The 21,237-nt window shown below is 44.7% G+C and overlaps 1 protein-coding gene across 1 annotated transcript in view; it reads left to right on the top strand.

Moving 5' to 3' along the window:
- The window catches only part of neto2a (neuropilin (NRP) and tolloid (TLL)-like 2a), a gene marked incomplete at both ends in the record, with an annotated part of 76,144 nt that extends 55,137 nt beyond the window's left edge, over positions 1–21,007 (top strand). Inside the window, 3 exons of the mRNA XM_084308211.1 lie at positions 11,222–11,335; positions 19,516–19,646; positions 20,135–21,007. Coding sequence (XP_084164337.1) covers positions 11,222–11,335; positions 19,516–19,646; positions 20,135–21,007 — 1,118 coding nt within the window. The remainder of the gene's footprint in view (positions 1–11,221; positions 11,336–19,515; positions 19,647–20,134) is intronic.
- Between the last annotated feature and the right edge of the window lie 230 nt (positions 21,008–21,237).

Genomic DNA, 21,237 nt, shown 5'->3' with positions numbered 1-21,237 from the left:
TATGTCATGTATGTCATGTATGTTATGATGAATTGAAAATGGGGGACCCTGATGTAAACAAGACGAAAGTCTTTCTCTGGTCTGCATCCCCTTAACAATTGTGTGTATTGAGCTGCACTGTATTGTACCCATTCTGCAATCTGTTAATAACATTTTCAATCAATCAATCAATCAATCAATCAATCAATCAATCAATCAATCAATGCGTGGTGCAGGCACACACACCTCCTCCATGTTTACATTCGCAAAGCTAAAAGACTAACTAGAATTGAATGACCTCTTCCTCTTGTAAGGAACTAAAGATAACCGGTTGTAGGCTACTGAGAGATTCCCCAGCTGGGGGGTGAATTGTGTGTGCGTGTGCGTGTGTGTGTGCGTGTGTGAAGGTTAGCGCCGCTCACGCGACATCATGCATGTGTGAGATACAACACTTGAACTTTCTATCAAACAGAAGAAAGAGAGAGAGGGGGGGGGCGGACAGGACATGAGTGCAAATTGCTTGTGAAGGGGTGTGAGGAAAGGGACAGTACAGGCGGCGAGGGTGAAAATTAATCCAAGATTGTCATGAATCTAATGTAGCAGTGAGGGAATCGGACCTCGGCCATGAGTCATGACCAGAAGAGACACAGATACAACCAGAAGTAGTGCACATCATTTTACCAGCCGTGTCGTTGCAATTGCAAAAGAGCAAAAAGTAGTTTATATGAACCTATAAGCTTTACCTTAACCCTTACCTTTACCTCATTGAAGGTATAATGATTACAACAAGTGATAACCGAGAGGTTGAGCTGTATCCCTTCTAATCAACCCCTACGGAGAAAGTATCACGGTAGTGTGACGGTAACTTCTGTTTTACCATGGTTCCGGCCATTGTAGGCTATACATTATTTAACATGGTAGCCTACTGCCATGAAAGGCATTTTGTATCACCATGGTACCACTTTTGTAAAATACCATGCTATAAACCATGATACAGAAGTTATTTCCATAATGTTTTGATGGGAAAAGCATTTATGGATTTTGGAAATACCATAATACAAACACCAAATGTACTGCTGGAGCTATAGCTATACTGACAGTGTAGGCTGTACAGAGCTATCAAACAGCTGCCTGGCCGACTAAGCCATGACTAGTCAGAGCCATTAGTCACTCGCTGGACCCATAGCACTTAGCTAATGGCAGGCGCGACAGCTAGTCCATATATAATTGGCCACAGATGTAGTAAGTATAGCTATGTCACAGCTAAGACGATAGCCATGTTCAGAGCTTGACTTTCACATCCCCAGTGAATTTGTGCACGTAATGTTACAGTCACTGTAATTAGCCTCTCTCTAGCTGGTCCTTGTCTGTAATTATGTAATACTAAGCGGGGTCATCCCTATGTTCCCCGGGTTCTATGTTCCCCGGGTCCCATGTTCCCCGTTGATTGATTGATTGATTGATTGATTGATTGATTGAACATTTTATGAATTTTTATTATTTTATTAATTATTAATGTCTGCCTTGTTTCGAACTGGTTAAGCTTAGGCCCTCTTTCGAAGTTGGTTAAGGTTAGAGTTTGGAATCAGGGCTGGTGGTCTGACTATCTATCGCTACCGGGGAACATAGGACCCGGGGAACATAGACATGCTCCCATACTAAGCTATGCTAGCTACACATAATGCTAGCTTAGGGTTGCCACCTTTGACCAATAGAAATAAGGGACACCTATCATCGAAAGAAAGAAAAAAATTTGGGCGGTTTTGGGGCGTTTTTTGGCCGAAAATGGGCGGATTTTGTCACTATTTTTTATTTTTTTTTATTATTTCGGTTTTAGTGTTAGGGTTATGTTATTTAATTATTTTGGGGAGCCAGCCCCCCAAACTCCTGAAATGCATAGAAATCTATGAAATCTAAATAAAACAATCTATGACATTTATATTAAAAAGAGCTAGCCCCCCAAACCCCTAAAATACATAGACATCTATGCATTTTGGAACAGTTAGTCAAGAAAGCATTTAGTCATACTTAAAGTTTAAAGTGCTTTATTTGCATTTAACATTGTTTAAATAAATTGGCTGAACTATAGCCTCAACTTGAGCATAATACTGTATGCATATAAAGTGCTGTAAAAACAAAGCCTGGGAACACTTTTACTGAAAGAGGACAATAATACAATGAAACACTTGTGTGACCCAAATTAAAAGATTAATAAAAAATAAAGTGCAAAGAAGAGTAGGCTCCGGGCTGCCAGGGCAGGTAAATAGAAATACTGACATCTAGTTAAAAACACAACCAGATAAATAAGATGTAATATCCCATACCGAATCAATCTCAGGAGATGTTTCAGTCATGAAGAACTGTGAAACCTGTGCTTGGGTCCTTTGAGTTCTTATATTTCGGGAATATTTTTGTTCTCCTGAGGCATGCTGTTTGACATACTTTGCAGTTTGCTTTATAAACATCTCCATTGACGCTATCAAGCCAGGGGTTTGCCAGTTCCAACTCACGTCTGTACTTCTGGAGGCGTTTTGTCTTTTTAGGACGCGCCGGTGGATTGGCACAACCGCACAGAACGTTTTAGCAACGTGAAAGCGCGAATTCTCATTGGTCGTGAGCTGCTGAGCGCACGCCCATCATACCAGAGTTGCCAAGTCTGTTTATTTTCCGCAACTTTTGGACACAATTTTGCTTGTTTTTGGCTTGTTTTTGTAGGTCGGCTGGCTCATTTCTCTCACAATACTGGCAACCTTCAATACAGAACGCGTCTTTTAGTTTCCAATTACGGGACGATTCCGTATTTTACGGGACGGGGGGCAACCCTAGCTACATATCACACAGATGAATGATTAGTGAGGTGAACTTGAGATCCTTGGGCAACGATAATGTAATTCATTTCTACTTAATCACATTCTATATTACCTAAAAACATAAGTTGCAGGTGTGATTTAAGCAGTCACACCTGTCCTGAGTCAAGCTAATCAGACCTGGGATCAGCCACGCCCACACATGCCCTGAGTCAAGCTAATCAGACCTGGGAGCAGTCACACCTGTCCTGAGTCAAGCTAATCAGACCTGGGATCAGCCACGCCCACACATGCCCTGAGTCAAGATAATCAGACCTGGGAGCAGTCACACCTGTCCTGGGTCAAGCTAATCAGACCTGGGATCAGCCACACCTGTCCTGGGTCAAGCTAATCAGACCTGGGAGCAGTCACACCTGCCATGAATCAAGCTAATCAGACCTGGGAGCAGTCACACCTGCCATGAGTCAAGCTAATCAGACCTGGGATCAGTCACACCTGCCATGAGTCAAGCTAATCAGACCTGGGATCAGTCACACCTGCCATGAGTCAAGCTAATCAGACCTGGGATCAGTCACACCTGTCCTGGGTCAAGCTAATCAGACCTGGGATCAGTCACACCTGTCCTGGGTCAAGCTAATCAGACCTGGGATCAGCCACACATGCCCTGAGTCAAGCTAATCAGACCTGGGATCAGCCACACCTGTCCTGGGTCAAGCTAATCAGACCTGGGAGCAGGGATGGCTGCGCACCTGTTGCACATTGAGGTAATCAATCAACAGGTTAAATCCGCCATCCCCACACACTCTGCCATGACATGGTTCCATCTGCTCCTGGCTTGTAACATCTTGTCACTTTCTTCAATAAACTGGGCTGCTATTTGGACCATCTCTCCTGTGTCGGTCCCAGTATAGGTGGCTAAGTAGGTGCATGAGCAGCAGAAGGTTGTGGGTTTGAATTTGATGTGAACGTGGTGAATGCATGCCAGCAGGAGCGCAGAAGCTGTTCATTGGGATATGGGTCTGTTCCAACTGCTTATCCTCGTTAGAGCTGGGTATATGGCTACTGATTTCCTGAATCAAATCAATTCCAAATCACAAGGATTCGATTTTCGATTGGATTTGAATCAATATTGATTTGGTTAGGGATATTTCATTATTTTTTTTTCTATTTATTTTAAAATGTTTGCTTGGATAAAAAAGACATTCTCAGAACTAATGCTGTAAATTGTACAAGGAACCCCAATGTGGTACATTGTTAAAAGTATTAATGATACATTAAGAATTAACATTTTATTTAACATGACCGACACACGACAGCGATCAACGCAATACACCATCAAGTTTCAAGTTTCTTTAATAGTTGTCATACAGAGGTACAGAATACTTTTATACAAAATGCTTCTTACTGTTACGCTCCAGAGACTGTGCAAGACAAGATAAGTATGAAATAAAATAACATAGTATAGCATGTAAATTAGAAGTAAAAAAAAATTAGGTCACAGTGTTCAGTATAGACATATGTACAATGTTCGATGCAGAATAGACGTAACTGAGTTACCATATAATATACAATACTGTGCAGTGTACTAATATACAATACTATATAGTGCAAGGCAGAAATGGGAAGAGGTGCAATTTAGGTACAATTTACAGTAGGTGTACGAGTTGTAGTGCAAATCCTTTATCAATAAATATAAAGTGTGTTTGTGTGATCTAAAGTGTGGAGAGTGGGTGCTGCATTGTGTTGTTTGTTTAAGTGAGTGTGTGCGTGTGGGTGTGTGTGCTGTGTGCATTTGATGGTTGTTGCATAGTGTTTATTGTTCGTTTAGCAGCCTGATGGCCTGGGGATAGAATCTTCTTCTGAGTCTTTCTGTGCTCGCCTTAAGACTCCGGTATCGCTTGCCTGACCGCAGCAGTTAAAAGAGGCAGTTGTTTGGGTGGCTGTAGTCTTTGATAATTATCTTAGCCTTACCCATGCACCGCTTGTTGTAAATGTTCTGGAGGGTGGGAAGCCCCCCTCCAATTGTGCGTTCGGCTGAACGTGTCACTCTTTGTAGTCTGCTACGGTCTTGTGCAGTGCTATTCCCAAACCAGGAGGTGATGTTGCCAGTCAGGATGCTCTCTATTGTACATGAGTAGAAGTTCCTAAGGATCTTCTGACTGACTTGGAACTTCCTTAGGCGCCTGAGGAAGTAGAGGCGTTGTCGTGCCTTCTTCACAACACTGTCAATGTGTGTGGTCCATGTCAAATCCTCGGATATGTGGGCTCCGAGGTACTTGAAACTGTTCACTCTCTCAACCGGTGCCCCGTCGATGCTGAGGGGGCTGTAGTCCTTGACCCCCGACCTCCTGAAGTCCACAATCATCTCTTTTGTTTTGCTGACGTTCAGGGAGAGGCAGTTCTCCTGACACCACTGTGACAGATTCTCTACCTCTTCCAGGTAGGCCCTTTCGTCGTTGGCAGAGATCAGGCCCACCACTACTGTGTCATCAGCAAATTTGATGATGGTGTTGTTGTTCTGCTGTGCTACGCAGTCATGTGTGTACAGGGAGTAGAGGAGGGGGCTCAGAACACAGCCCTGGGGGGGCCCTATGTTGAGCGTGATGGATGAGGAGGTGCAGTTGCCTGCTCTTACCACCTGGGGTCTGCCCGTCAGGAAGTCCAAGACCCACTGGCAGAGGTCATAGTTCAAGCCCAGGTCCCTGAGCTTGGCTATGAGTTTGGAGGGGACTATGGTATTGAATGCTGAGCTGTAGTCGATGAACAGCATTCTCACATAGTTCCCCTGCCTCTTGTCCAGGTGTGATGCTGCTGTGTGCAGCACATGGGCTATGGCGTCCTCCGTGGACCTGTTGGGGCGATATGCAAATTGCAGAGGGTCCAGGTTGATGGGGAGGGAGGAACAGATGTAGCCCTTCACTAGCTTCTCAAAGCACTTCATGGCTATGGAGGTGAGGGCTACAGGGCGGTAGTCGTTGAGGCAAGCGGGCGTAGATTTTTTGGGTACAGGGATGATGGTGGACTTCTTCAGACAGGTGGGGATGACAGCCTGTTCCAAGGACAGGTTGAAGATGTCAGTGAATACCGGGGCCAGTTGGTCGGCACAGACTTTTAGGACACGGCCGGGGATGCCATGTATATATATATATATATATATATATATATATATAATATTTAATTTTATTATACTTTTGTATTTCTTTATTTATTTATATATCGTTTTTTCTTTTTTTTTCTCGATCTTGGATTTTATTAATCATTATCAGATTATTCAATTGAAGATCAAATTCAAACTCAAATAAAAAATTTAAACCAAGCCCTAATCCTTGACAACATGGGGTTGAAACCCGGAGGTGAAGTCAGTGAGTAGCTACATTACCCTCATGGATAAACACAGAATACGTATATGGTGGTAAGCAGTGTTAATTTTGGCAGCTATTTTAGTTTTAGTCTTAGTGTGTCGTGTGTCAAGTGCTCCTTTTTCGTTTTCATCATATTTAGTCATCTGCATTTATTTTTTGTTTAGTCATTTTTAGTCAACTAAATGTCTGAGCATTTTAGTCTTAGTCAGTGTTAGTCTCGATTTTGTCTTTTTTGTTTTTGTCTAGATTTAGTTGCAGAAAACTGAAAAAAAGGCATTTTATATTTTTATATTGTAAATAATGCAATTCGTATAGTCTAGCCAAAACCCTATCAGCGGATTCACAATAAGTTCAGTAGAAGGCTAGAAGCCCAATAGTAACCAAACATTCCTTGAAATGGTCAATAGATTCAGAAATAGTCAGACATGGAATGGAACATATTCTGATTTAAATTGCTTATTTTTTTTTTACCAACAAAGTAACATTAGGATAGTGTAAATACACAGTACACACTGATTGCAATTCTCACTGGGACCTACTGTACAAATTTCACACACGTCACACACACATTCCCTTTTGTCCCTCGAGTCGTACCGTAGATCGCTGACGTCACTTAAAACTTAAAATGGCGGCCTCCATCAGAGCATTCGGCTAACAACATTAGCTTAGCGAACCTGCCACCGCACTTCTATGTGCATAAAGTGTGGTAACAAAATATCACAGCCCCTAAGACTGGGAGCGTTCTAACTCTACTGAGCATGTACCCAACATTATATGAAAAATAAAAAGTCATTACGATGTTTTAGTGCACTTCAAGCTCTAAAGGGATTAATAACTTATAGCAGGGTCAATCTCAGTGTTAGTACTCGTCTGTTTCTTTTCTTTTCATACCAACATTACCTTTTTAAGTGAACGTGGTCTTGTCCTTGTTGTATCCATGTGTAATGTTGATAGTAGTGGGTGTACACAGATGAAAGAGAGCAAGTCTGTGTCTGGGATATAGGTCCCGACTCCCAGGCTATTAGCCTAGCCATCCTCTCAGCCTCCCTCGTCTTAAATGCTATGTTCTTTTGGTAGAACTGTTCGGCTGCCGCAGGAGTGTTGAGAGAGTAGCAGATTCCGTTCATGATTATTGGTATAAGCTGTAGTCACGAGAGACCTGGGACGCGGTTTTTAGCCTCACGTATGTTATGTAGCTTGGCTTTTAGCCATAAACGCTGCTGAGCTTAACCCGGAAACGGAAATGGGAAATGCTGAAATAATAACGTGACTTATTCTAAAAGTTATAATTATTTTGTCTCATCTTGTTTTAGTCAACATAAATTAAGAGAGAATTCGTCATGGTTTTTGTAAACTACATTTTTGTGTCCTCAGTTGTGGTCAACAATATTTAATTAATAATTTAGTGACGTTAGCGTCACATGGTCTTCAATAACGTGACGTCACGTCTCGTTGTCGTCGCGGGAAAAAGCTTCGTTGACGAAGATCTTTCGTCATCAATTTCATTGACTAAATTAACACTGGTGGTAAGTGAGGAGTTGTGGCCCCGGAGGGGTTAATGGTAATGAGACAGATGGCACAGTATCTCCAGTCATACATTCCAGTCAGTTAATGGCTCCTAAAGGCACGTAGTATAAGGGAACATGGGAAAACTAAATGTATTCTACATATAAATGGTAAATGGCTGAATTTATAGAACCGCTTTTACCCAAAGCGCTTTACAATTCGTTCCTCACATATTCACTGTACACCGACGGTGGAGGCGACCATGCGAGGTGCCAAGCTGCTCATCGGGAGCTATTAGGGGGTGTCTTGCTCAAGGACACTTCGACACGCTGCCTGGGAGGAGCGGGAATCGAACGGGAACCTCCGGATTACCAGACGACTGCTCTACCTCCCAAGCTACTGTCGCACCCCCCCTATCTCTCTTTCTCTCTCTCTCCCTCTATCTTTCTCTCTCTTTATCTCTCTCTCTCTTCCTCTGTTTCTCTCTCTCTCTCCCTCCCTGTATCTCTCTCTTTCTCTCTCCCCCTCTCTCTCTGTCCTTCTCTCTCTGTCTCTCTCTTTCTCTCTTGCTCTGTCTTTCTCTCTCTATCTCTCTCTCCGCCCTCTCTCTGTCTCTTTCTCTCTGTCTTTCTCTGTCTCTCTCTTTGTCTCTCTCTCTCTCTCTCTCTCTCTCTCTCTCTCTCTCTCTCTCTCTCTCTCTCTCTCTCTCTCTCTCTCTCTCTCTCTCTCTGCACATAATAAAGCACTTCTACAATGGCTCATCTGTAACACTTTTGCCAGCAATGGCGTTTGCTTCCTAACCAGCCCTACACACCTACACACACCTCTCTGGAGGTTTAATCATTTAGACACTTTTAGCCACTTACAAGTCTGCATGCAGGAGGGGTGCACCAGGGTCAGTGGTATTCTTCATCTAGCAGTGTTGAACTTGAGTGCTACACTGTGTGCTACGCAGAGTGCATCGTAGTATAGACATAATTTCATAAATATGAATAGACATCAATCTTTTGTCCCCTCGGCTATCAGACTTTTAAACACAGACAGTGGTCATTTTAAGTAGCCTTTTACACTTAGTTGTCTGTTTTTACTTTTACTTTGACTGGATTGTGTATTACATGGAATGTTGTTTTTGACATCAGCAGGTCACTTCTCTATGTGTTCTATCAAGGTATCCTGGCTAGTGTCCTGTTTAATGCTGTTCTCTGCTGGGGGGGGGGCAGCATCACGGTTTCTGACAAAAAAACCTATAAATAAAATCATTAAAAAGGCTGGCTCGGTGATTGGCCTCCCTCCTGATTCCCTGGAGACCATCATAGCCAAGCGAACCAGGACTAAACTGAACACCCTTTTATCTTTTGAAGGCCACCCACTGTTCAGTATTTTTGATGCTCATTTAGTGATAGATTGTTGATGCCTCAATGCTCTACTGAGCGATTGAGAAGGTCCTTTGTTCCTGCTGCGGTTAAATTCTTTAACGAACACCGTTAGCACTGTGTTGAGAGGCTCTCCTATTGTGTTGTGTATCCTGTATTGTATCATGTAACTGTTTCTTTCATGTTTGTATATTTGTATTCGCTCTGGTGGCAAACCATGTTTCCCCGCGGGATTAAGAAATAAACCATACCATACCAACCTAAGGGAGCTGCTTAACTGCCTGCACCTGTGTGTCTTTTGGTTCCCGGGCTCCTTTCCAGAGAGGTTTTCAATCTTCCCTCTGGATTCAGGCCTTCAAAATGGCATCATATCAGTTGGGGTCTCGAAGAATGTTTCCATTTCTCCTCTTCGCAAAGCATTCTTGGAACATAATAGCAGACATGGGGCTACAACCGATTACCTCAAGGAGCTTCATGTATAGCTGTTTCACCAACCACTGTACCTCACCTCTCCCCGGTCGAGGTTTCCAATCCTCCTGGTGGACACACCACATTTAAAAAATAGAGGCAGGCCCTTGGCGTGGGATAGAAAAGAACCGAAATATAAAAGGGTGGTTGTGTGTTGAAGGGGACGTAGCGTATTGGGACGCTGTTAGTTGGTAATGAGTGATGAGGGCTGTAATCCCAGGGAGGAGGGCAGGGCAGTTAGATTGAGCCCGACAACCTTGTCCAGGGCACCGAAGGCTCTTGGGGAGACGGCCCCCCCACCTGCATCCCGGCTCCAGCTGTTTCCCCCGGCCTCAGCGCTGGCTTCAGTGAGGCAGTACATCCATCTTCTGAGCCCCGGCAGCCAGTTTCAATTACCTGCCCTCTCTGTCTCTGACGTCTCAGCCTTCATACGCAGTTAAGATGGCACCTGCCAGACCATCTGCGACCTCATGATCGCCGTTCTGAATCTATTTACGGCCCCCCCCTTTCCCGCTATCCTCCTCTCATTCTACACAGAAACCCCTCTTCTCTCCCTCGCCTCTCACCCTCGCCACCCCTCCCCCCTCTTCCCCCTCTTCCCAATCTTCTTGCCATGTCTCGGGAGTCTCGACACGGACGCCGCTGCCCAGAGAAGCGGCCCCCCCTCCTCCCCTCATCGTGTCTCGTGTCGGCAGGGAAACGATGATGTATCGACCCGCGTGCACCGTCGCCCGCAGACCTCTAGTGGTTGTGGGAACGATATTTATACTCTATTATTATTACTCCATACATACATCTCTCTCTGTTTTGCACTTTTCCTCAAATCAAATGCTCTTGAAGCCCTGGGTACTTCCCACAGAACGGTTCTATGTATGTATTATATTTTCTCCCGCCCACCCACCTCCTCCTAATGTACAGTCTCCTCCCCATCATATGTATATAATCTCTGTAATTCTGGGTAACAAATACTGTATATTTGCATATCGTATATGTCACAAATGTAACAGTACCATATACATGTATGTCCCTATGTCATAAATGTCATGATGCCATGTATGTCGTGTATGTCATAAATGTCACTATCAATTGAAAATGGGGGACTCTGATGTAAACAAGACGAAAGTCTTTCTCTGGTCTGCATCCCATTAACAATTGTGTGTATTGAGCCGTACTGTATTGTACCCATTCTGCAATCTGTTAATAAAGTTTTCATTAATTCATTCATTCATTCATTCATTCATTCATTCATTCATTCATTCTCCATTATACCAAACAGAGAAGGTAAAGACGACTTTGAACTGTTGAACAGTAATCCAGAACTATTTTATTGCACTGTAAAAAAAGATTTTATCTATTCTATTCTACTATTTTATTGCACTGCACTATTTTAGACTATAGACTATAGTCTATTTTATCTTACTCTTTTTATTATTGTCTATTTAAAACTGAATCAAACCATAAACAAGGTGGCCTGTTGGGATGTTAGATCCTAATGTGGATTTTTTTTATTTTGTCTTTTTTTCTGTTGTGAAGCACTTTGAGCTGCAGTTTTTGTATGAAAGGTGCTATACAAATAAAGTTTATTATTATTATTATTATTATTATTATTATTATTATTATTATTATTATTATTATTATTATTATTATTATTATTATTATTATTATTGTCCACCCGCTTTAGACGGATATTTCTTTCTAAGTTCTTGTCTTTGTGTTTCCTTCTCAGCTCCCTGCTCCTCCTCCACCTTCTTCTGCCACAGCAACATGTGCATCAACAACTCCCTGGTGTGTAACGGCGTTCAGAACTGTGTCTACCCCTGGGACGAGAACCACTGCAAAGGTGACTTACATGTTCTTGTCTTTTTTGACGATAAATGGTGCATTTATATAACTCTTTTATCCAAAGCACTTTACAATTTTGTTCCTCACATTTTACCCACTCATAATGATAAGCTGATAATGCCCCATTACCAACTTTGGTCAATTTAAAGGTGATATAAATAATTGGACCTTTAGCATCTCTAACAAATATGATAGGCAGAATTTGCAACAGTGAAAATGGGGCAGGAACAGCTTGCTCAATACAATATCAGGGAGGGGCCGTCTCAGAAGGGAGGGGCCATCTCAGGAGGGAGGGGCCGTCTCAGGAGGGAGGGGCCGTCTCAGAAGAGAGGGGCCGTCTCAGGAGGGAGGGGCCGTCTCAGGAGGGAGGGGCCGTCTCAGGAGAGAGGGGCCGTCTCAGGAGGGAGGGGCCGTCTCAGGAGGGAGGGGCCGTCTCAGGAGAGAGGGGCCGTCTCAGGAGGGAGGGGCCGTCTCAGGAGGGAGGGGCCGTCTCAGGAGAGAGGGGCCGTCTCAGGAGGGAGGGGCCGTCTCAGGAGAGAGGGGCCGTCTCAGGAGGGAGGGGCCGTCTCAGGAGAGAGGGGCCGTCTCAGGAGGGAGGGGCCGTCTCAGAAGGGAGGGGCCATCTCAGGAGAGAGGGGCCGTCTCAGGAGGGAGGGGCCGTCTCAGGAGGGAGGGGCCGTCTCAGGAGAGAGGGGCCGTCTCAGGAGGGAGGGGCCGTCTCAGGAGGGAGGGGCCGTCTCAGGAGAGAGGGGCCGTCTCAGGAGGGAGGGGCCGTCTCAGGAGGGAGGGGCCGTCTCAGGAGGGAGGGGCCGTCTCAGGAGGGAGGGGCCGTCTCAGGAGAGAGGGGCCATCTCAGGAGGGACTAGGGAGTGGCCCATGGGTGTCTACTACTACTATAATCTACTAAACAACATCTAGGGTAGTCGCAAACTCCTCTATCAACTGATCTTTGTAATTTACTAAGGTGTAGTTTGTCATTTACCATTCCAGATAAATGTCTTTATTATTCTCTCAGACCATATGAAGTACGATAGGAGAATGGATGAGGTAATTGAGTTAGGGTCAGACACAAATAATAATATATCGTCCACATTAACCATATGTTTATGTACCCCCCCCCCCCCCCCCCCCCCCTGCTGAAACACCTGGGAAGTCAGTCTCTCTCCTTATGGCAGCTGCTATAGCGGCTCTTTGGCTAAAGAGAATAATAATAGCGAGAGTGGTAAACACTGCCTTGTTCCTCCCATGTGCAAAATATTCAGAAATTAGCCCATTTATTTGCACTGCAGCCTCCGGGTGCTTATATAGTAGTAACTGAATCCACGTTATAAAAGGTGCTGCCAAACCCATTCACTCAAGAGTTTAGAATAAATAGCCCCATGCAGCCATATCAAAAGCCTTTTTGGCATCGAGAGAAATAGCAGCTACTAGGGAATGGGCCTCAGCTAGCGACCGCATGATATTAATAAAACATCTTATATTATCCGAGGAGCTACGGCCGTGAATGAACCCTGACCAATTGGTATCGATTAGAGATGTAATTACCTTGTTTAACCTGTTTGCTAGAATTGTGGAGATTATTTTGACTTCTATTTGAATAATCACCAGGGTCCCTTTTTAGGGACAAGACTAATCAATGCCTGCCTCAGAGTTGGTGTTAGTCCATCCCTCCCGAATGCCTCTGTATACACCTCTAACAGAGATGGAGCTCTGATGCAAAGCTTTTATAAAAATAAATAAATAAATAAAAAAGCCATCAGGCCCTGGCGCCTTCCTTGCACAGAGGACCAATTCAACTCTAAATAATATTTTAGGTCTGTCCTTAACCATTCTATATTTGCCGGTTCCTGTAAGAGAGATGAATTAAGATGCCATCTACGGTCCAGTTAAGATACTTCTACAAGGCCCATTTACATGTTCTTGGTATCTAGGGACATCTATGGACCTCAGGGAATGTATTCCCAGTGTCAGACATATTGTGTCTGTTACTAGGCTTGAGTCAATTGTAATGAACCAAAGGAGAATATACATTTTCTTTCTTTTTTTCATTTTTTTTCATCTTTGACAGTGAATAACACCATGCTAACATTGACCAGACGTGAACAATTCTGGTGAATTTTGCCACCCGGGCACATGCAATTTTAATAATATAGATTATAGAATATAGAATATCAGGCCTATGAATTACCTTATTATGGGCAAGTCACACATCTATGGATCGGGCCAAATCTCCTCTTTCCAATGGCAGAGTTCAATCTGAATTTAGTACCACCAGGCGCCCCTGACAGGGCAGCAAAAACCGTAAAAGAAATCTACTGTAAGTACAGTTAATTTTTTGTAATGTAAATAGCTCCGCCATTTTTCATCTGATCTGCCGGTTTCTGACTCAATGCGCTGAGATTTCTATAAACTCATAATGTATTCATATAACACTTAAAATCATTGGTAAACAAACATAGTGCTGAAAATATACATGTTGACTGCTGTTTTTATAGGGTTAGGGTCTTTACTCTTGGCTACATTTGAAAAAGAAACACAACATTCATTAATAAGTTCTGTATTGATCGATTTATGGCGTGATATGAATCTCGTCCCAGTACCGGGCCCGTCGGGCTTAAGGGGTTAAGAAAACAATCTATCCTAGTATAAATCTTGTGCACTGATGGAAAGAAAGTATAATCTCTCCCAGAAGGGTTCAGGAATCTCCAAATGTCCACTAATCCCAAAGTCTTGCGAACCCTCTGCGAGGCCCTGTGAGCCCCCCTGCTTACCGCAGCACCACCATGGATCAGTTAACACATCAACACACAGCTGCTTTTGCTGCAAGAAAAACTGTTGCCCAGCACCTGACGCACATGACTGATTTGCGTGACGCTCACACTATCACCTTGCTGCAAACAGTTGGCCATTCATACCATAGATATATATAGAACACTAGATAGCTTGCCCGCGCTGCCGGCCAATGGAGAGCGACGTCACTGAACCGCCGCCATCTTGCGGAGGTCAGCCTTGAGTGAGAGTGAGTGAGCTGCACAGACAAAAATACTCATAACTCGCTGAAATATTGACGGATTTACAAACGGTTTGGTTTATTACAAGCATTATTAACGTGGCATTATTAATGATTCAAGCGGTTTGTAAAAAAAAAAAACATCTTTAAAAAAATTTTTTTATAAGTATGCAGTATCATAACTACATATTTGATGTTTATAGCAAACCAACCCGTTTGTAAATCTGTCAATATTTCAGCGAGTTATGAGTATTTTTGTCTGTGCAGCTCACTCACTCTCACTCAAGGCTGACCTCCGCAAGATGGCGGCGGTTCAGTGACGCTGGTGACTCCGCCTTAAGCTATCTAGTGTTCTATATATATCTATGATTCATACACCCATGATGCTGCCTGACTGTCGATGAACAACGGCTGATGAGGGCCCAGATGACAAATGTAAACCAGGCAGGCATGAATGTAATTAATTACATATGAGAGGCCAGTCGCCAGCTAATGGTCAAATGAAGCTTGATGGAGTGTTGAGTATTGAGGGATAATGAATAAGCACTTGACAACCAACTGAAAGACCACCACCACCAGAGATATGCATGACTTGCCAATCATGGTAGGAACGCTTTTTTGAATTGTGAGGAGGAGGGGGATGGATGAGGAGGAGGTTGGATGAGGAGGAGGATGGATGAGGAGGAGGATGGATGAGGAGGAGTATGGATGAGGAGGAGGATGGATAAGGAGGAGGATGGATGAGGAGGAGGATGGATGAGGAGGAGGATAGATGAGGAGGAGGATGTATGAGGTCTCATGTATGAGGAGGATGATGATCAGGTCTCATGGATGAGGAGGATGATGATCAGGTCTCATGTATAGACCACCGCAACACTTCCGGGATTCTGAAATCGGGGAGGAGATTGCGGGGGGAGCATATTAATGAATGTGGATGAGAGCCTTGATGTAAGTGGCCGCGTCGCGTGCCGTCAGAATACGTTGGCAATCTGCGCATGCGTATGGGGAGTAGGTGCTGAAAAAGGGACTTGATCTCGGCCGATTTAGTTCTGATCGATTAGGAATGGGTTGTGCCGTGTTCAGGAGATTCAGGCGCATAAAAGTCTATTGGATCATGTCTCCAGCACCCCCACAGCCGTAGCTGCAACCACTTACATCACGGCTCTCATCCACATTCATTAATATGCTCCCCGCCCCGCTCTCTCCTCCCCGATTTCAATGTAACGCGGAAGTGCAGTGGTCTATGAGGAGGATGATGGATGCGGTATAATGTATGAGTCTGCTGAGGACGACAGCAGCTCTAGTAGCAGCATCTATCCTAAAATAATGGGCTGAATCTACAGGGAGACAAATATAATTTGTTCAAAAATATATATATATAATAAATGATATAACCAGTGTTTCCCATTAATTACCTCCTAGACTGTAGCGGATCTAGCCTCTTTATTTTGCTCTCAAAGTGCACCAGATTGATTCATTTAACTTTAAAATGTAAAAAAAAATCATTCGGGGGAGCATGCCCCTGGACCCCCCTAGAGGGTCCGTGGTTCACCCACCACAGTCTCACAAAATCCTGTGGGAAACACTGGATATAACAGCTTTTATTCAAAGCGCTTTACAATTTGTTCCTCACATTTTACCCACTCAATCACACATTCACACACCAACGGCAGAGGAAACCATGCAAGGTGCGAACCTGCTCATCGGGAGCAGTTAGGGGTTTCTCAAGGACACTTCGACACTCCCACTGCGGGAATCGATCCAGGAACCTCCGCATTACCAGACGACTGCTCTACCTCCCGAGCCACTGTCGCACTGTCGAACTTCCTTGAAATGCATGTGGAACCTAGATCTTGACATGGGAGCGAGCAAAGGGGTTAAACAAAGAGGAGAGGTGGCATTAGTGCGCGGTCTGACTTTTAAGATACTTCAACATAGACTGAAATAGGCAAAAGGGGGAAGATATGTTCCACTACGACAGAGCAAAAACCGCCCACTTTGCAATATTTAAGAGACCTTTGGACCTGTACTAGATAAGACTTCAGGCTATGGACCCATTGTGTTTTCCAGCTCATACCTGCGCGGTGATTGATTGAATGAAAATTTTATTACCAGATTGCAGAATGGGTACAATACAGTACGGCTCAATACACACAATTGTTAAGGGGATGCAGACCAGAGAAAGACTTTCATCTGGTTTACACCAGGGTCCCCCATTTTCAATTCATAATGAATTTTAAGTAAGGGTGCAATTAGCACCGTGCAAACCATTCTAAACATTCTGACAGCTTTTTAGAACCTTTTTAAACCGCCCTCCTTCTGTGACTGTCTTGGAGGCCGAATCCAGCGTGAGCAGACTGACGCTGGATGAGCCTCCCTGCAAGCACTGCATACATGTACTGTAGGAAAATGCAATTTGTGTAAGTGCATACACTATAATTAAAATGATTGCATTATATGGCTTTATCATTGCAAAGCGCCACCTGGCGGCCACGATGAGCAGCTGCAGAAGAGTGGGGGGTCAGGTAAAGCATTGGGACTTGACCTACAGCGTCTAACTGTGCCCGCTCTACTTCAACTGGACCCGAGTGGTTCTCCTGCCCCCTGGGGAGTGCGACCTTGAGTCATCATCTTATTTTTCACACCAGCGCTTGTATTCCTATGATTTTTTGTAGGGATGCTCGATATTGGCTTTTTTACCGATACCGATATTCCGATATTGTCCAACTCTTAATTTCCGATACCGATACCGATATCAACCGATACCGATATATGCAAGGTTTCCAAAAAACGGAATAATTTCAGGTAACTAATCATTTCACTGGATGCATTCAAAAGGCTTTCTAAATGTAAGCATTATCTGTGCAAAATATGATCATTAAAAAAGTTAAAATTAACATTACATATCTCATGTTGTTGAATTAAACCAACATGCATACTTTTGACAATAAATAAAATAAGAATTGGTTCTTACTTGCTTGCCTGGGTAAATAAAGGTTAAATAAATGTAATCGATAATGTATCGATACCGATATTTTCCGATATCACATTTTACTGCCGATATCGGCCGATAATATCGGTCGGCCGATAATATCGGACATCCCTAATTTTTTGTTTTTAGTTCTGTTATTATTTTAATTTGAAAAGGTTCTTAAATACTTTAGATACTATTGCTACTATGTATGTATAATGTGTTTATATGACATGTATATATGCATATACATACCAATTATTTGCTTGTTCTATTCTCCATCCATCTATCATCCATAGCAACACCATATGACCGAGACCCTGACAGGGGATCCCCCTTTGAACAGCTCATCTGAGGTTTCTCCCCCTTTTTTCCTATTGCTAGGTTTTAGGGAGTTGATCCTTATCTTCATTGGGGGAAAGTCTGGGTGTGTTTTATGGTGTTTTTTTTTTTATTGTGGATGTATTGTGATGTTTCTTCTTGATCTGTGAAGCCCATGGAGGCAATACGTTGTGATTTCGGACTACAAATACATTGGATTTGAAGCGCAGCAGAATGTCCCATATTTCCACAGGTGAAACAAGATAATACAGGGCAGCCTGCTACCAGCATGATCAATAACTCATATCCAAGATGGACTAGTTCAGTGATAGACTGAATATACAACAGTGCTCTTTTGGAGAAAGCTTTATGATACTGGTAGAACATTTTCTTACCATTCTTCATGTTCACGTCGCCAATCAGTGCCAGATAGGCGTCTAGCTCTTCTCTGCGATTTGGCAATATGCTGCCTATGACATCACGGTAAATGCCATAAATTCCCCAATAGACAAATCTCTGTTTAGCCGAGGGTCAGTTAATTTAATGAGAACAGTCCTCAACACAAGCCAAACAGAAGCAGGAGAACTGAAGCAACAGCTGGCGACAGCTGTTACTGTGTTGTTGCTGTATCGTTTTGTTACTGTGTCCTTTGCTTTAAATTTTTTTTTTTAAGTACTCTGATCTATTTAAATTTGTATTGCTGCCTATATTTACCTAATGTTTTTTATCTCTGTTTTGGTACTCTTGTTTTTTAATCTATTTTTAGTGCTGCTAATAGTTTTTAATATGCTCCCCCTGTACAGCACTTTGTGCCCCTGTGGCTGTTAAAGCGCTTTATAAATAAAGTTGGATTGGATTGGATTGGATAAAATGCGGGGATTTTCCAGGACCTTGAGGCAGACGTCGATGGGGTTTAGAGATCTAACGAGGGTCTGCATGGATCCCATCGAGGAACCTAGGCCAGCAGAAGATGAACTGACATTTGTCGATGGGCCAGGGGAAGAGAGGACGATGTTGACTAGACGCTTGCCACATGTACCCTGGGCAGGAGAGGACATCCATAAAGGGTAGGATTCTGTTTCAGGGGCTTGGGTGGAGTGATGAACCTCGCTGATCAGGGGCTTGGGTGGAGTAATGAACCTCACTGACCAGGTGTTGAATTTGAGAAGCTTGTTTCACTCATCTCCCTTCAATGAGATCAGATATGGGATGAGCTGAGCCGAGCTGTCATCTTGCTGTCTCTTGGCATTATCTGAGTGCTTTTTCTACGACCATCTTGGCTTTCTGGCGCCGCGGACTCAACTGGCTCATCCAGCCAAATATAATCAGACATGAGTCTGAAAGAAGGCTGACATTTGTGATTGGTTCCCGTGAAAGCATGAGAGCTAGGCTTGCTGATTGGGTAATTGGATAATGTGATGGATAATGTGATGACCAATGAGTATGACGTGAGGTAATCTTCCCGATTTAACTGACTCAAATTTTAAATGTCAGGGTATCACACTAACTTATGACTCTGTCATCCCTTCTCTTTCTCCTCTCTGTCCTCTCTTCCCTTATCTTTCCCCTCTCTGTCCTCCCTTCTCCTTCTCCTCTTTGTGTCACCCCTTCTCTTTCTCCTTCATCCCTTCTCCTCTCTTCCCTTCTCTTTCCCCTCTCTGTCCTCCCTTCTTTCTCCTCTCTTCCCTTCTCTTTCCCCTCTCTGTCCTCCCTTCTCTTTCTCCTCTGTCATCCCTTCTCCTCTCTTCCATTATATTTCCCCTCTCTGTTCTCTCTTCTCTTTCTCCTCCCTCCCCTCCCTTGTCTTTCTCCTCTCTGCCCCCCCCTCTCTTTCTCCTCCCTCCCCTCCCTTCTCTTCCCCCTCCCTGTCCTCCAGAGAAGCGTTCTAAGGGTCTCTTCCATCAGATAACTAGGGCCCACGGCACAGTGATTGGCGTCTCTTCCGGCGTGGTTCTGGTTCTGCTCATCATCTCCATCCTGGTCCAGATGAAGCAGCCTAGGAAGAAGGTAATGTGTCCTCCACACTACTGACCTATCTCAAACCCTGCCCTCTTTTCTTGACCTTCCAATCACAACTCCGATATACCGATATTGTCCAACTCTTAATTTCCGATACCGATATCAACCGATACCGATATATGCAGGGTTTCCCACCCAAAAAATTGAATAATTTCAGGTAATTAACGTTACATATATCTTGTTGTGGAATTAACACAACATTATGCATACTTTTGACAATAAATAAAATCTGAATTTGTTCTTACTTGCTTGCCTGGGTAAATAAAGGTTATAGAAATGTAAAAAAAATTTAAATAAAAAGAATATATATATTATTTTGAAAACCGATACCGATATTTTCCGATATCACATTTTAATGCCGATATCGGCCGATAATATCGGTAGGCCGATAATATCTGACATCCCTAATTTGAATATAAGATGATTGTTGACTGGTCCCTGGATGTGTTGTTGTTGTTGTTGTTGTCGTCGTGCAGGTGGTGGCCCGCCGCCCCGGCGTCTTCAACAAGGCCGGTTTCCAGGAGGTGTTCGACCCGCCGCACTACGAGCTCTTCTCCCTGCGCGACAAGGAGACCTCCTCCGACATGGCCGACCTGTCCGAGGAGCTGGACGGCAGCTTCCACAAGCTGCGGCGCTCCTCCACCATGTTGTCGCGCTGCGTCCACGAGCACCACTGCGGCTCGCAGGCCTCGGGGCTGGCCACCGGGGGGGGGTGCGGTGGCGGGGGGGGCGGCAGCACCAAGCACAGCCGCACCACCCTGAGCTCCATGGAGCTGTCGTACCACAACGACTTCTCCAAGCCGCCGCCCATGAAGACCTTCAACTCCTCCACGGCGGGCAGCTACAAGAAGGGCTGCTACGGCTACAAGCAGCACCACGCGCCCACGCACGACTGCGACCAGCAGGTCATCGAGGACCGTGTCATGGAGGAGATCCCTTGCGAGATCTACGTGCGCGGAGGAGGAGGCGGAGGAGGAGGAGGAGGAGGCGGAGGCGGAGGAGGAGGAGCGGCGGGAGGAGGAGGAGGAGGGATGGCTGGAGGAGTGGGGGGGATGGGTGGGGCGAGTGGCATCGCGGGCGGCATCGCTGGAGGGATGGCAGGAGGGATGGCAGGAGGGATGGCAGGAGGGATGGCAGGAGGGATGGCTGGAGGGATGGCAGGTGGGGGGATGGCAGGAGGGATGGCAGGGGGGATGGCTGGAGGGATGGCAGGTGGGGGGATGGCAGGTGGGGGGATGGCAGGTGGGGGGATGGCAGGAGGCTGTGGCACCCTCAGCGCACGTGGAAACGGTGCACGTAACAACAGTGTGGTGGACCCACAGCAGCGCTCCATGTCCATGGACTTCTAGACGGAGAGGAGGAGGAGAGGAGAGTGACGTACAGAGACAGAGAGGAGAAGAGAGAGGAGAGTGACAGACAGAGAGGAGGAGGGGAGAGGACAGTGATGTAGAGACAGGGGGGGAGAGGAGGAGGGGAGAGTGACATACAGAGACAGAGAGTAGGAGAGAGAGGAGAAGAGGAGAGTGATGTACAGAGACGGAGAGTGGGAGAAAGGAAGAGAGGACAGTGATGTAGAGAC

The sequence above is a fragment of the Notolepis coatsorum genome, assembly GCF_963971535.1.
Source record: "Notolepis coatsorum genome assembly, chromosome: 2".
NCBI classification, from domain to species: Eukaryota; Metazoa; Chordata; class Actinopteri; order Aulopiformes; family Paralepididae; genus Notolepis; species Notolepis coatsorum.
This window is presented reverse-complemented; position numbering and strand designations above follow the sequence as displayed.